At 37.2% G+C, this 16,842-nt stretch overlaps 1 protein-coding gene across 1 annotated transcript in view; it reads right to left on the bottom strand.

Moving 5' to 3' along the window:
- LOC306878102 (ubiquitin carboxyl-terminal hydrolase MINDY-3-like) overlaps nt 1-16,842 on the bottom strand; it is a 50,689-nt gene that overhangs the window by 29,063 nt on the left and 4,784 nt on the right. The window contains exons 4-10 of the mRNA XM_079430225.1: nt 16,049-16,225; nt 15,721-15,772; nt 15,359-15,473; nt 14,240-14,313; nt 13,940-14,019; nt 13,597-13,667; nt 10,609-10,689 (exon numbers count right to left, since the gene is read on the bottom strand). Of these exons, the coding sequence (XP_079286351.1) occupies nt 10,609-10,689; nt 13,597-13,667; nt 13,940-14,019; nt 14,240-14,313; nt 15,359-15,473; nt 15,721-15,772; nt 16,049-16,225 (650 nt within the window). The remainder of the gene's footprint in view (nt 1-10,608; nt 10,690-13,596; nt 13,668-13,939; nt 14,020-14,239; nt 14,314-15,358; nt 15,474-15,720; nt 15,773-16,048; nt 16,226-16,842) is intronic.

Below are 16,842 nucleotides of genomic sequence, written 5' to 3'. Positions count from 1 at the left end.
CGTGCTCTGCATTTAACCCATCCATAGTGCACACACACAGCAGTGAACACACACACACCGTGAACACACACCCAGAGCAGTGGGCAGCCATTTATGCTGCGGCGCCCGGGGAGCAGTTGGGGGTTCGGTGCCTTGCTCAAGGGCACCTCAGTCGTGGTATTGAGGGTGGAGAGAGCGCTGGACATTCACTCCCCCCACCTACAATCCCTGCCGGCCCGAGACTCAAACCCACAACCTTTGGATTACGAGTCCGACTCTCTAACCATTAAGGTCTCTGCACACGGAGTCCGAAATTTTCGCATGCGTTTTTTTGCATTCGCAATCTTAAAAATTCGTCACGCACAGAGACCTTGCACACTGAGTCCGATGCGTTTTAATTAATCCGTTGCGAAAAAATTCGCAAAGCTATACAAAATGTCTTTAAGTAGTGAGGATGATTTTGTTGTCCTCTCTCTTTTTAAAAAAAGAAAAATAAAATATTGGGTCCATCCAATCCTTAGATTGCGCAGAGAGGAAGGTTCCACCTCCTTATCAAAGAGCTGCGGGATTATCTCGAGAGATTCAAAGTTTATTTCAGGATGTCAATGCCTCAGTTTGATACTTTGCTAGCGATACTGAATCCACATAATAAAAAGAAGACCACCAATTTCCGTGAACCAATTTATCCTGAACAGAGACTGTCTGAGGTATGGACACACACACACACACACCGAACTGCGGAATCGGAAAGGTGCGCGCCAGGCATAAAAAATAGGCTACAGCAGTTCTTTATATTCTGTATTCCGCAATGTGTTTGTCATAAAGTGCTCTGTGCTGCAAGACGAAGTGTATTCATTTGTCTGACACTATTTTGGATTTTGGCTTTCGCTTGTACGGTGGCTCTGAATGGTCAAAACACCTTCTCAAAGCATCTCAAAATGCTTTATACGGATGCGAAAAACGCAAAAAATCGAACCCGATCCGAATTTTTTTTTGACGGACGAAAATTTCGGAGGCAGTGTGCAAACGTGATTGACAAAACGTGAGATCGTATTTATTTTTCAACGTGCGAAAATTTCGGACGAAAAATTCGGACTCAGTATGCAATGGCCTTTAGGCCACGACTTCCTATGAAGATTATGAAGCACATTATGCAGGCCTTTCAAGTGTGAATGTGAAGGTTGACGCCTTCTTGCATAGACCCTTTTTACTCAGTGACTTTTAAATTGTAAAAATTTTAAATCAATATATTTGTTTTCTGTGAGCAAATAAACAAGATGATTTTCACATTATTTTGAAGCAAAAATTCTAGGCTACAAGATCCAGTTCTCAGAAGTCTTGTGAACAAATGTTCTGTATGTTTTTTATGGCCTTATTTCAGTGACTTCAAAATTTTTGTTTTTCACTTTTTTGTTTCTCTCAAAAACAAAATCAAGTACATAAATGCTGCTAACATATTATTGTAGCCCAGTTGGTGCTGTTTACAGTGTTATTAGACTTTAGCCATTTATATATTTATAAGCAACTGAAAAAAAGCACAAATGTCAGGGCATGTCAAAACTTCTCCAGAACCCAGAGGGTTAATAGTTTGATGCTAGGATGTTATTAAACTAAATAAATAAATACTTATAAATAAGATTAAATACGATTAACTACAGTTTATATCACTACATTTATCAATAGTTTATTATGAAATGTTCATATTCAGCCTTAGACTGCCAGCACAGCAAAATAATCTTTCAGATTTTATTTATATGTCTAGTGATGGGAAAAGGCTTACTATTCATTGTTTTCAGTTTTTTTAATCTGACTGATACAACAATGTTTTTAAACTAAGTAGTGTTAATTAATTATATGTATATAATAATAATAATATTGTATAATATTTATAATTGATTTAAAAACATTGTTTCTCAATGCATTGCAAATCTGTTCCTTTTCTTTTTTTTTTGTACAAAGCAAATTTTTCCAAAACAAAACAAACATGAAAAAATCATCATGAATATTAATGCTTGGAAAAATCAAAACTTAAATAAGTTTAAGGAAATATTTGCAAAATATTTGTGATCAACATTTTTCTTGCTTCCTCCAACCACCTTAATTTCTTTTACTGAACACTTTCTTTTACTAATGAATTTGATTGTATTGTTAGAATCTCTTTATTTGACCCTCTAACTTTAGCACTCTATTCCAATTCTTTTCTTAAAAAAAAAAAAAAACAAAAACAAAAAAAAACTAACACTAGCTTTTCTAATCTTTTATTGTATTTGTTTTCTTTTTATTTACAATTAACAAAATCAAAAATATCTGTTTTCATATATATATATATAATAAAAAACCTTGCTACGTGTGCTGCTTTAAGCTAAATGAAACTTGTAATAGCACTTGCATATCATTGCTCTTTTGTTGATTTTGATTGCTTCCATTGTACTCATTTGTAAATCGCTTTGGATAAAAGCGTCTGCTAAATGACTAAATGTAATTATAGATTGCCTTCTCAAAAGAAAAATGAGCCTTCATGTCAAAAAGTATACCTACGATATCCCAGAATACGTTCTCCATAGGTGGCTCACTGTGTTTTGGAACAGAGCCATTAAATAACATCGCTCATTTTTGTACCGCCATCAATTACAAAGTATTTTGCACCAAGTAGGGGGCTGAATTGGAAACTGGATGAAAACAGCTTTGTGAGCTAAGGGCCGGCTGCAGTTGTTTGTGGGTATAAGAAGGGATCAGGCCCCTGAAGGGTGGACAGGAAGGAGAAGAGGACCAAGGGATCCGTAAAGAGATGAGGATGTTAACCTCATCAGAACTGAGACAGAACTTGGTCTGATGAGTGGAACGAGGAAGCGAGGGATAAGAAGAAGGTTAACATCCCATACTTAGATACAGACAAAGGGCCTCCAGAGAGACAGAGCAGGATGGAAGGAAATAAGGGATGTGAAGCTCATCACCTCAAATAAAAGCAGAGCTTGAAAGCCTCTATGAGAGGTAAAAAAGTGAAAGCAGTCGAAGACGGAAACCATCATCTGTGTCCAACACGGTCCACAGTGTCAGTAGACCCTTTAATCACCTTGTGACTGCGTGTGTGTGAGCAAGAGAAGCATCAGATTTGGTATAAACAAGGGGACTGTGGTTCAGTAGTCACAGATCGTATTTCTCTGCATTATACACGGTTATAGTTACCAGTGCACTGTGCTAAAAGCTGCTATTCCATTACTCACTGTCCTCAGGGTGTGTGTGGCTGTTCATCCACTGGGACATAAGATCATTCCTTTAGTGACCACTGCTGTGTCTGTGTGTGTCCGTGGCCCTCTCAGGACCTCTGTGAAAGGTCATTTGTATAGTGTCTGCTGCTTTGTGTGCACATAAATCAGATAAGAGTGGAACACAAACCCTATTAGAAGCTAAAAGCAGAGACACAGAGACAAACAAAGACGGTAACGGGAGTATGGATCCGTTGGGAGACGGGCTTAAAACTTGTCATTAGAGACACTATCTTATGCGCACACACAGAGAGAGGGGAAAAAAACCTTCCATGACACATTACAAAACAAACTACGTTAACAGACAAATCCCATTGGAGAGAAGTCTAAAATAAACTTTTAGGAAGCCACTGACAAACTGCCAGAACAGTCACCAAAAATTAGACCAGCACAGTCACAAAACCATCTCAAATTCTCCACACCAAATGAACAGCTGTCAAATATAATAACATACCGATACCTTATTACTAGTCTAAATTAACAGAAATTACATATTTATCAACCAATATTGGATATTTAATTTGATCTGCCTTTCCTAAATAATAATGAACCAAACACAATAATGTTAGACAACACAGACATGGTTATCAAGAAATTGTGCACTCCTAATGATTAAAACAACAACAAACAGGTTGTTTCAGGATAATCAAAAGGTCAAATAAAAAAAAATTATATCATGAAGCTAGCTAACTAACTAGCTCAACCCTATTAGTCCGAAGGCTTTAGTGCACATCCTGTTAACAGCTGCTCTTTGAGTTGTCGCCTGAGAGTTTTTTCCCTCTCTGAGGGCCTGGCAGAGTGGCTGACTCCACTGGTGATTCCAGCGGGAAAACTAAACCAGATGGACACACAGAGAGCTCTAGGGGGGAAAGGATCGGCTTTCCTACCGGAAATCGTGGCATTACTCACCTGAGGCTATGCTCCACTAACCAGCCCCAGAGAGAAGGTGGATAGAGAGAAGTGGGTGCCCTGAGAGCACAAGGGTTAAATTGATTGTGTATGTGTGTGTACTGAACGGGGCTGTTGTTTGTATAAGAAAGCAGAGAGTAACAGGCCCTTAAATCATTAAGATCTTCTAAAGCTCATGGGAATGGAGCAGCTCTGAGTGTGAGAATGTGTAAAATCTGCTGGAGGTTCAGCTCTCCACCAAGACGCTTCATCTTCAATATGATTGAATAAAGACCTATATGAAAAAGCTAGTGAGAAACGACATATCTGTGCAGTGTTGGAGAAACGTCTTTGAAACTGATTCTTCAAGAGGCTCACAAATTAAAAGCACAGCTTTCTCTCATATTGAAGTATTTCATGAATAAATAAAGAAACATGAAATGTTTTGAATGTAATCATTGTATTATGTGAGAAGAAAGACCAGAGTGATATGAGAAACATTGAAGTAGCATGAAGACAATTGGTTGCCTGGGACAATGGTTACAATTATCCAGTGTAGCAGTCATCATATAAAAACATTTGACCATAGAACGCCCCGACTGACCAATTAAAATGAAGTATTCCAGAGAGTTGTGAAATAAATCGTGATAACCAAAACAGTATTTTACTAGACAATAGGGCTGGGTATCAGATGTCCCGATTCGATTCGATTTCGATTTGCAAGCTCTCGATTCGATTCTTTGATTACATTCAGTTAATATAGTTTTAATAACTACAAATGCTATATTTCTAAAAAATTAACAGTAAACATCAGTTTGCAAATGGTGAATTAATAAAAAGAAATTAAGAGCCACAGGCCTGTATTTTTAACCTATTTTTTTTTTCCTCTCTCTTTTTGTTTTGTATTGGGTCCTTTTTAAACAATAATATTATAAAACTATAAAAAATTCTTAATTTTTCTGGTAATCAGATGAAGGCATAAAACATCAATTTAATTTATACTAATCAAATGAAAATTAAACCCTTTTTATTTTTTGGCAAACAAAGTGCTGCACAATAGATGTTTACTGTTAAAATTAAAAAGTAGTAGTAGCAGCAGCATTGCTATTATATTGAGTCTTAAAGGGGTCATCGGATGCAAAATTCACTTTAAGTTCTTTGAACATAAATGTGTGTTGGAAGTGTGTGTGCACATCCATCCTCTAATGATAAAAATCCACCCAGTGTTTTTTTTTTTAAATCCCTATTTTAAAATACCCTCTCTCAAATCAGGCCGATCTAAGAGTCCTGTCAGAATGACGTAGTTCTGTACAGGCCACTCCCATGATAGTTGATTGACACTAGCGTCTTACCTTATACCTGCCCTGAGTGAACAGAGCTGTCCGCCTCCGGTGCAGGAGAAGACAAGATGTCTCCGATTAAGCGACTGAAGTGTTTAGTTGTTGGATGTAGTATGAATATAGCAGTCGTCGTTTACTCCCAACATCTGAGCCACTGAAGGCAGAGGATTAACGTTACTTTCATTTTGAAGAGAATGCGCCGACATAAATCTTTGAGTGCATTGTGCGAGTCTACAACAGCAAGTTATACGCTTGTATATCTTTGAATATTCATTGATTATTATGGTGAATGCGAGATGGCTGCCACGTCAACGTATCTGGAGCGGTCGAATAGGGAATCTACATAACACATATCTATGGTCTGACCATCACTCCATGGAAGAGAGGGGCGGAGTCAGCAGAGCTCACTAGGATTTAAAGAAACATTGACTATAACAGCGTGCTGAAAACAGAGCTGATTTTTATAGGGTAAAGAAGGTGTTTTTTTACACTATCATTGAGAAATTTTAACCAAAGACTTTTCATTAAGACCCTAAAGAATCGTATCAACTTGTGTAAAATGGGCAGCCAATGACCCCTTTAAGACTGCTAAATAATAATATACATTTATATATTAATATACATTATATATTTCTGGTTGCAGCTGAACTTCCAGCTGCTGTGTATGTGATATGATGTCACTGATATGTAGGGCTGTAACGTCCCAGTCGATTAGTCGATTAATTGGTCGATATGGTCTGGTTCGACCAAAAATCTGATTGGTCGATTTTTTGCCGCGCTCATTTCATCAGTTTGGCCGCGCTCATTTCATCAGGTGGAAAGCACTAATTGCTAATGGGGGTGTTTTCAGAGCACCCCTGTTTCACAGGTAACAGCCTGTTTTCAGAACACCCCCATTGTTTTCACTTTTTTTGGATTAGCCCAACCCACTGGAGAAGAGAGACAGATAAGTAGGCTTTAGAAGGTTTGATGCTGAATATTATTTATTTAATAATAAGCTAGTGTAAAAACAAGAAGCTGTCTCCTTCCAAAGAACCAGTGTTAATTTCGTTAACGAAGAGGACGACGAAAAATATTCGTTAACGAACCTTTTTTCTGTGACTAAGACGAGAAGTTGACGAGATAAAATTAATATCTGATGATAAAAACTATGACGAAATGTATGCGCGTCTTCGTTAACGAGACGAGACGGGACTAAAATGTTATTTGAGGACTACCGGACATTCAAAATACATCCTATAGGCTAAGTTGACTGTCTTGTCTTTTAAAATGTGCGTCCCTGTCACTGGATCGCAATCAGACGAGGGGCGTTTGTATATCTCACAGTATGGCAGCCGCAGTGGGCGGATACGCTACCAAAACGCAAACTAGCGATCTGAAACAATGGCCTCAGCAACTGAATGGTTATAGGGATAGGGTGACCAGACATCCCGTTTTTCCCAGGAGTCACAATTCGTTGTTGATTAACTTAAAGTTAGTGAAGGCGCGACAGGCGGAATCAGTCTGATAGAAGTGCTCCACTTTCTCAGTTCTCACACAGCGCGCGATCAGTTCTCAGTTCTCACAATATTGCTCAATTGCGCTGTGCCCACTGTTTGTGTTAGTTTTGAGCCTAAGATGCTTTATTTTTCAGTTATGCACTTTATTTGGTTTCTGCTCTTGTTTGTTTAATAAATATTCTTTTTTTATTAAAGTGGACGCGCCTTTTGTGTTTATTAAGAGTAAAAGCTTTAAGTCTATTCGTGTCTCAGCCGCGAAGCTGAGCTCTTATGTTCAGCCTCGCTCTCGAGCTGCGCAGAGCGGCTGAAATGATAGTGTCTGACAGTTATACTTATAACATATGACAAAAATAATTTTCTAAATTATGTTGCACATTCCTCAAAAGTTCTTGTGATATCACTAGTTGACAACATAGTACTGTTTTCAGAAATCACAGGCTATGATATTGCGCAGGTGCACGTGATGCACCGCTGTCAGAGACGACAGACTCGTGTGTCAGACTCATTTCAGTGCAAAATAATTAGGTCAAAAACGATTTAATATACTGCAAATAGCCTATTAGTTTTTTATGTTTATTTATAATTAATTTAGGCAGACAACAAGGCTACCAAGTACTGAGCACAGTGCGTATCTAATTAATGTAACGTACGTTTTTTTTTTCTCCACAACGTCATTTTTAGTCGATTTTTAGTCGAAAGTTTCAGGACTTCAGTCGACCAAGATTTTCTTTGGTTGATTACAGCCCTACTGATATGACGGTAGTTTTCTCAAATTAAACAGTAAAATGCTAATGAAGTGACTCTCAAGCAGCTGCTCGTGTGTTTTATCGTCATATAGTGAGACGGCAGAGACTGAAAACACCGCGAGCGTCATCCGCCATCCGCCATTCATTCATTGCGGAAATCATGGCGCCTTATGTGTGATGTCAAATACTTCCGCAGATTTGTAGTATTACTATAGAATTTTGCCTGAGCATTACATAGCACGCATATTGCTTTGTTCTTGTTAACACCATCTCCGCCATGATCAGCACTGAATGAATGACAGGCTTTCTGTTGTAGCATTGTGCAAGGTAAATAAGAGGGTGGCATCTAGTGGAGAAGACTAATGATAAGATTCATATTAATCAGATTTTGTGTTAAATATTTGCTGAAATAAATACCGGAAAAGATCGATTCGCAACTTTTGAGAATTGATATCGAATAGACTTCATTTAAAAAAATGAACGATTAATCTATTTTTTTTTTTTTTTACCCAGCCCTATTAGATAATTTTTCGTAAATTGGATGGCAAAATACAGCACAAAGAATTCTGTGAACATTGGGGAACTGCATGAATCAATGAATCTGTGACTTGAATAAACCAATTTGCCAAATCAGACAAAAGATGCTACTTGATAGCAGCTGAACTACCGTCACATTACTGAAGAATGCAATTATGTTAGAAGCACAGCTGCTTTTAGTTACTTCCCAACACAGCATCTGACTACACTGGGGCTAACAGATTATACTGTACTCAAGCTAAGATTTGGTCTAAGAAACTTAGGAAGTAACTAAGAAGCCTGGAAAAGCAGAAGCAAAGGATGGGGAAACTATCAGTGTGTAATGACTTAGATGAGATGGATACGTACCATAAATTTTACTTTCAGAGCTCTTATGTAGAAAATCTCTACACAGACTATATAGTTACTATACTAACAGACTAGAACACACAGTACTACCTGCCTACACACAGGAACAAAATCAGGTGATTCATGGGCAGAAGTATGAGATGAGCCTTTGTTAGTCCTGAGGATTTTGATCCTGCAGGTCTAATCAGGATGAGAGACATCAATGATGAAAGACTCAGTCAAATACATTAAAGCACTGCTGCTTCAAGCCCATTATGCTTTAACAGTAAATCAACCAACCCTGTTCAGAGACCTGTCTATTTCTAAATAATACATAACTACATTCTAAATACTTTATGTTAGTGCTGCCTACAGTACAGCAACATGGTAACATTGGTTATTTTGTAACTGTATAACTTTGGCTCTAATATTTTAACATTTAAAAGGAAACATGCACTGCATTTCAAAGAATAAAAAAAATAATAATAATTTGTTATGCTGGATCTGCATTAAAAAAAGTGGCTAATTTAAAGTTAAAAATATAATTAATACTAATGATAAGAGTACTCCACTGTCAGAAAATTTCCTGAACAGGAAGGAAACAAATCATGGACAAAAAGAGTCTCTAGTGCGCACCCTCTCTCGGCACACGCACAAACGCCGGATGAGGATAATGTACTGACAGTAAATGGCCTTAAGTGTAAGACCATGATTAATGCTCGCTGTCAATCTCATTTGCCTCCAGGTGGAAACCTTTATGAGAAACAAGCATTTCCTCTGTTGAGTAAAGGGATAAAACACATGGGTACTCACACAAAACTCTGTAAACACTATAATCCAGTAGGTTTTAAAAAGTCTTGCTCTCCTGTAGTTGAATAAATCTTTAAGCCATGAGAAGTCATGCATTATTGTGACTTTACCAAATGGCGACAACAACAATATGATAAAAAAACACAAGTGTCACCATTTCCATTGTTTATACTTCCAGTCTGAAGATGGAACATACCCCTATCCCAAAGTACTAAACCTCAGGGCATAACATGTCCCATACCATTTCTGCTGTGAACATGAATGATCTCTCAAATAGAGCAGCTTGAGGTGTGCTATTACTTTTCCAAGCAATGGGACGAGGGCTTTCAACAGGGCAACAATAAAATGGCTGAAATAAAAAAAACTAAATACACGGAAAGACGGACCCAGGCCATATCTTGGGACAACGATATCACAGAGACCTGGAGTGGGTTCTTTTGGCTAGTTGAGCAAGGGTTGGGCGATATGGCCAAAAATATTATTACAATACTTTCCCCATGTCATATGATATTGATTAAACTCCACAGAGAAAGCTTCATTTTAATTTAGGGAATTTTTCCCTAAATTCTGTGTTTTCTGCGTGCACCAATCCTTCACACAGAGACACACAGAACTTGCAGACTTATTAGCGACATGCACTAACTGGCTGTTTTATTTCTGCTGTATGACAGGCTGACAGATTAATCCATACAGAGTAAAAATAACTTATTGTTAAAAACAAATTTCATGATCTTAAAATGATATCGTTTACTGCTCAGCTCTAATGGCAACACTCTGGAAGTCTGTGGAATCAATACAGTTCTCACATCCATCATAAGGACGTGCTTTAACACCAAGTACCACAGTTACATGAACTGACATTTCCACTCCGAACCGAGATACACCTCACATTAGCCAACCCTCTTTGTGAGCATGTCGGAGAGCCAAATCTGACCACATGCCGCATGGGCTAAAGCCAGGACACATCACACTGGATGCCTTATAAGTCCAAAAACCTCTTTCTGCCTCTCATCATCCAGCCCATACTCCCCACTTTTTCTTCTTTTCTCTTTCAGAAGACGTCTAAAGCACTAAATCTATTAGCTAGCACATTCTTGTGTTTTTGAGCCGTCACTCAATAACGAAAAGTAAACTGCCAGACTGTTTCAGATAAGAAAGAGAGAGAGTAGAAGTGTGAGGGAAGGAAGGAAGAAAGGAGCTTATTTTCTTAACTCACCTTAGTGAAGAATACTGAGAGATGAGTCTCACTGCCAAGGATCCAAATAGGGAACTTTGGAGATTTGAGAAATGCGCCAACCTTTAAAAGCAGAAAAAAAGAAACAGCAGTTGAGCGCCAATCTCCATACCGATGCCATGACTACCTGGCCAGCCATATTCCAGAACCATCACAAACAGGTTGATTCACTGCGATAAGTTGATTGGTAATACTTATAACTGCCAACTATTCAATCATCGAACTTATGAAAATGATAGGACGCCAATTTACACTTAAAACACTAGAATGTTCACTAGAACTGATTATGAACGGTTGATTGTGTTATATGAGCACTGAAACATGTTCTATATCAGGGGTGGTCATCAACTCCCAAAGACCATTTAAACAGTCTTGCAAGGCCTTTTAAAAATGTAACTTCCAAAAAAAAAAAAAAAAAAAAAAAACTTGTAAAAATAGCCTTGATTTTATTTACTAGAACAAAAAAGATCATTTAAAATAACTGTCAAAATATGAAATATTGCTATTTTTTTTAAAACAAATTTATTGTTTATTTTTTCTAATGCATCATCACAAGAAATGTAGCCTTAATTTCATTCCACAATTTAAAATGACTACTGTATGGCCCTATGATTTCCGCGATGCAGAAAATGCGGACGGAATCCAGTCATAAAAATGGAATTTACAGTTTAACGCGGAATGTCACGAAATTTGTCAAAGCTTGGATGAATTAATCAAAAGTAGGTCATTACACCTAAATCATATAACAAAATGGACTAGTATCTGTAAATATTAAGCTGCAAAAGTCAATTTAAATATGAATCCTGCATGTTCTGCGCGTCTCTGTATGAATGGAGCAGACGCGCGGTTTTGTTTACTACATACACAGTGAGCCTGGCGCTCGCGGTGATTTCAGCGTCTGCCGTCTCAATGAGGACATAAATACATGAACAATATCTCCAAAACTGATCTGAGAGTCACTTCATGAGCATTTTACCATTTCATTTGAGTAAAACAAGCGTCATATCATACACACACAGAACTTTAAAAGGTATTCACGGCAACCTGTCAAAATAAAAGTTTGGTTTAACTTAAAGACACTGTGCAGGAAATGGGCTACTTTACTATTATTTAGTAGAATGTATGTAATACTACTACTAATGTTGAAAAATAATAAAACATTATTTAAAAACTATTTTAATTTTAATTGTAAATCCCCTTTATTTGACAAAAATGTAAATTTTCATTAATTAAAATCAATGTTTTATGTCTTCATCTCATAACCAGTAAAATTTAATTACACACAGAATTTCTGAGGGGGAAAAAACATTTCATAAGGTTACTGTAAGAATAAATAAAAATAGAATAGTTTGTATGCATTCAAATAATTAGACATGCTAAAACACAGATTTTGGTAAAAATAAAACATAAGGTGAGAAAAAAATTAAATTTCATACGGCCCTAAACATGTCATTTTTGTTACACTTTTAATAAATTAATGTTGACCATTAAAAAAAAGAGTCCAGAAAAATTAAAACGGAAAAAATTTAGAAAATAATAAAACAGAATTTGGGAAAATACAAGGAATTCAAAGGGCCATACTACTGCCAAGAAAATAGAAGTGAATGGATTTTCAGCCAATGCATCAAATGAAAGTTATTTTTTTTACTTCGACTGAACATCCCACGACAGTCTGCACTACGCAATTTTGCCATCAGAAGTGTCCGCTGTTGTATGGGGATTGTCTGCAGACAAAAATTGGGCTGTGCATAGACAGTCTGTGTACAACAGTGCAGGTGTGAGATTAATGTTAAGATGGTACTGCACGTGTCGAGCTTGTCCATCTGAGCTCATTCATTACATACACACACATGATATATCCCACCCCTAATCCACATTACAAACGCTGCACGCACAGAAAACCACATCCACCAATCCAAACCAAATTAAAACGGAATGAGATGAGAGTCAGCAGTTTAACTCAAGACTGCAGAATTATTCAAGAACACAGAGTTCAAAGTGTAGCTATGCACACTCTACCTATAGCTCGATCTCCAGCAGTGCATCCAAACACTGAAAGCCCTCACACTCAGCTCACATCACTCAACAGGTGAGTATCAGCAGTGGATTTGGGCGGGAAGGTGTTCCAGGGGTGTGTGGATTAAAATGATCATGAATATTGTGATGGAGGATCGGATGGTTCTAAATATGAGGCGATAGATTCCTGCATTACTCTAGTCCAAACACAGCTCACTGCACATATCCTGAAGCTCTGCTTAGCACAGTGCCATTCAAAATAAAGCAGCTTCTTAATTACTTTCCCAACAGGTTAAAACAATAGAGCCTTTCCTGCCCAGGCTCATAAATCATACAGGATGCATGCGCTAAGTGCCAGATCTCTGTTGTTTACCCTTTAGAGGGCAACACATTGGTTAGGGAGCAGAGAAGCATTCTGAAAAAAGTACTACTAACTAAAAGTAAAAGAGAGAGAAATAAAAAAAGGGAAGAGGATAAAATAAGAAATGGTAAACAAGACATAAAAAGGAAGGACATGAACAAAAAGAAAAACACAAAAGGATTTCCCTTGTTTTAAGCTAAATTCCTATAACTGTTTTGTGTGTGTGAGAACAAACCTAGAGAATGTCTGTTCCTCATCATAAAAATTCTTCAAAAACTAACCCCCCCCCCAGCCCAACAGAGTGATGACTGTGACATGAGTCTGTTCAATGCAGTCGGTATTTCAGTAGGTTATGTTGCAATTAAATTTCACAAATTCCCTGCGAGATGTACGGCTGGAAAACAGCAAAACCACAAAGAAACTGTGAGCTTAGGCATCTAGAGACACTGCATCTTTCACAGAACACTTGCCAAAATTAGTTTCCAGATTTATCTACGCTGTAGACAGTGAGGACACCATCTATACCACATGAATTATAAATCTAACTGCAGTATTGTAAGCTACTGTGAGGGTGCTTATGAGTAGACACCCACCTTGCAATAGCGCAGCGACTCCATTAGTGTGAGGAAGCCAACAGAGGCCTGCTGATGGATACCACGAAGCTCTAGAGCAAACAAAAATAAAAGAATAATTCAATTTCTCTGTAAACTGTATAAAAAAAATAAACAGTCTAACAAGAAACACTCTTTGAAACCTAATGACCGTAGCATTCTCTCAGCAGGCATTTTTTAAGTGTGTTAAAGCTTGAGCAAAACATTAGCTAATGCTGCCACCAAGTGGTCTGCAACAGCAGGACAACTGTGACATACTATGACTCGTTATTTCAAACAAAAAGCATGTCAACACATTAATATTCAGTAAAAACATGAAGCATACTCATTCCAGAACATTCTCTATCACCGTCCCACACGTTAGACACAGCATGACCCGTCACCAGAAGGTTGATTAGACTCTGGCTAAGAAGGATGTAAAGAAAATTAACAAAACAGTCAGCACTCACTCACTATAAATATACATTTCAGCTTAATATATATTTTTAAATGCGTTATGATAAACAGTGCTATAAAACAGCATTACACAACATAAGATAATACAATCCAATAATTAGAACAGCTGCCTAAAAGTCACACAATCAAATATAATGCTAAGAATTTGAACACCTATCATGCATTTTACCTGCCGTGGCCATACACAGGATCAATCAGAGGTTCAGAGGTGTCTTCAATTTCATTCTTTATGTTCTCAATTCCCTATAATTTTAAGTCAGACCATAAATACACACACACACACACACACACACACACACACATGAATGAGCCTGGCGGGCAAATGACATATGCTAAAAGGGGCATAATTTGCCATGTACACTATCGTTCAAAAGTTTGGGGTCAGTTATTTATTTATTCACTTTTTAACGCCATGCCATCAAGGCTATTTTCATGGCGATCTCAGAATAAATTACACAAGGTATACAATTAACAAAGTTATAAAAGACATTTCAGATCTATACTGGACAAAAATTCTAAAATACATTCAGGTGACATTTTTAAATAAATCAGTTAAACACACCTCTGAATAAAACCTATTGTTTTACCTACCGTTGTCTATTAACCTTAAAACCGAACAATGCAATAAAATATGCTTCAGTCATTTTAGTTTAGGTCAGTAAGATCTTTTTTCTTTTGGCTGCTTAAAATTCCGCTTTGCCAAAATAATTAATTAATTTTAAAATGTATTAAAATATAAAACTTTTAAATTGTATTAATTGTTTGACAACACTAATATTAAATCGCATTCAAAATATTTTTTATTCACATAATATACGCGTTTATACTGTGTATATTTATTATGTATAACACAAATACATGTATATTTAAGAAAAATATGTGTTGTTTATATATTAAATATATTTATATATTATAAAATATAAGAATATAAAAATATATACACATGTAAATATTTTCCAAATATATACTGTATGTGTGTGTGTATTTATCTATACATAAATACACACAGTAAACAAACATGTAAACAAAAACTTTAATTCTGGATGCGATTAATCGTTTGACAGCACAAATTAATATTAAACAATATTGCAGTTTTAACTGTATTTTTATGGTGAGCATAGGAGACTTCTTTCAAAAACAAACAAAAAAGTCTTATCCCAGACTTTTGAACAGTAGAGTAGATGAGAGGTTGTTACATGCAAGCTCATTATTCTCATGTTTATAAAAGGAATTTTCAAAAACAAATTGGCTAAAAGACTTTTCATGGGCAGGAAACGTGAAGTTATACCTTTGTAAGTATGACAGAGTACAGAAATAGCAGAACCCCGAATTTGTTCTTCCAAGTGTCGTACAGTGACAACACCACCTCTCTCAATTCCGCATCAGTCCTGAGAGTCCTCTTCCTGAGGAAGGAGTAACCACAATGTGACTATCAATTGGGAAAGATCCTTACTGACTTACAAATTTATCCAGACATTTTTTTTAAGCTGCACCCTTTATTTCATTGTGAAATTAGTTGCTTGTGCACTACTGAAGATTTCTGCCAGGAATTTGCATATTTGTAACACAAGGAGAAGGAAAGGGTAAGTCAGTGAAGGCATAAGGAAAGAGAAACAAGTGACGCGGTGAGGAAAGAGTTTGTGCACTTACTGTACGATGCTGTGAAACCTCTCAAAGCCAAACTCCTCAGCAGACAAAGCAGCTACACACACACACACACACCATGCAAAAACACATTTAACAAGACAGAACAGTTCAGAGAAAATTATTTGTAAGTTCATGGTTAATGAGAATACACATCTCAGCAAGTTTATACTAGCATGCTGTGTTGGATCATCTACTGTAAATGTATTCATTCACTATGAAACAAGAGTTAAGACATACCAAATATTATGGATCAGTGTTAGGTATTATTAAAAAACTTGGCCCTGTTCAGTATCTGTACAACATCAAGAATGTCTGTTGCTAATTTTCTTACTCTGTGTGTCAGTAGGTTGGCTTGACTCAGGCTCTGAGTGGCTGTCAGTGATGTCACTGCTGTCTGTGGTTTTAGCACGAGGCAAGGTGGCCAGGTGAAAGGCCTGTGTCTTATTGAGGCAGGCAGACTCCAGGATCTCACTGAGGGTGGAGCACAGGACTGTCCTCTGCTCTTCCTCTGTAAGGATACACAGCACATATGTCAAGCCATGCATCTTATTTCTGTGCTGCTTTAAAGATTCAAGTCGATCAGCTTTGCCGCAACGTGTTGGATCCTTTGCTCTATAAACTGTCCGCCAGTATAGTTCCATGCCATTAACTTTAATTGGTATCAACCAAATATATTTATTTACTAAACAGGGCAAATTAGCGGGAGCACACAATCCCATAAAAGTGTAGATGGGAGTGGAAAATTCTGCAGGTGATTTACTGACAATGCGCAAAATAAAGCACACCGAAGCAACCGACGCATTTCCATAATGACCAATGCAATCTACCAAGAGCAGTGCAAACAAGCAGAGCTATAATAAGGTGCATGATAATAAGGTACGTATAATCTACTAACACAGGCACAAATTGGTTAAGTCATGCTTTTTTGGGTGGTAAATAATGGCACAAACACCAGGAAATTGACTAGCGCAAACCTAAGTAAATCATGTTGCGTGATTCATTTAAATACTTTCCTCTCATAAATTTTGCATCTGAAAGGAAAACTCCAACAAATGCATATGCAGCGAGGTCAGTCACAAAATGACACTGTCCACATCTTTTCACAGCATGTTTTTAGTAAATCCT

Source organism: Barbus barbus (genome assembly GCF_936440315.1).
Source record: "Barbus barbus genome assembly, chromosome: 12".
NCBI classification, from domain to species: domain Eukaryota; kingdom Metazoa; phylum Chordata; class Actinopteri; order Cypriniformes; family Cyprinidae; genus Barbus; species Barbus barbus.
Note: the sequence above shows the minus strand (reverse complement) of the source record. Positions and strands in the feature narration are given on the sequence as shown.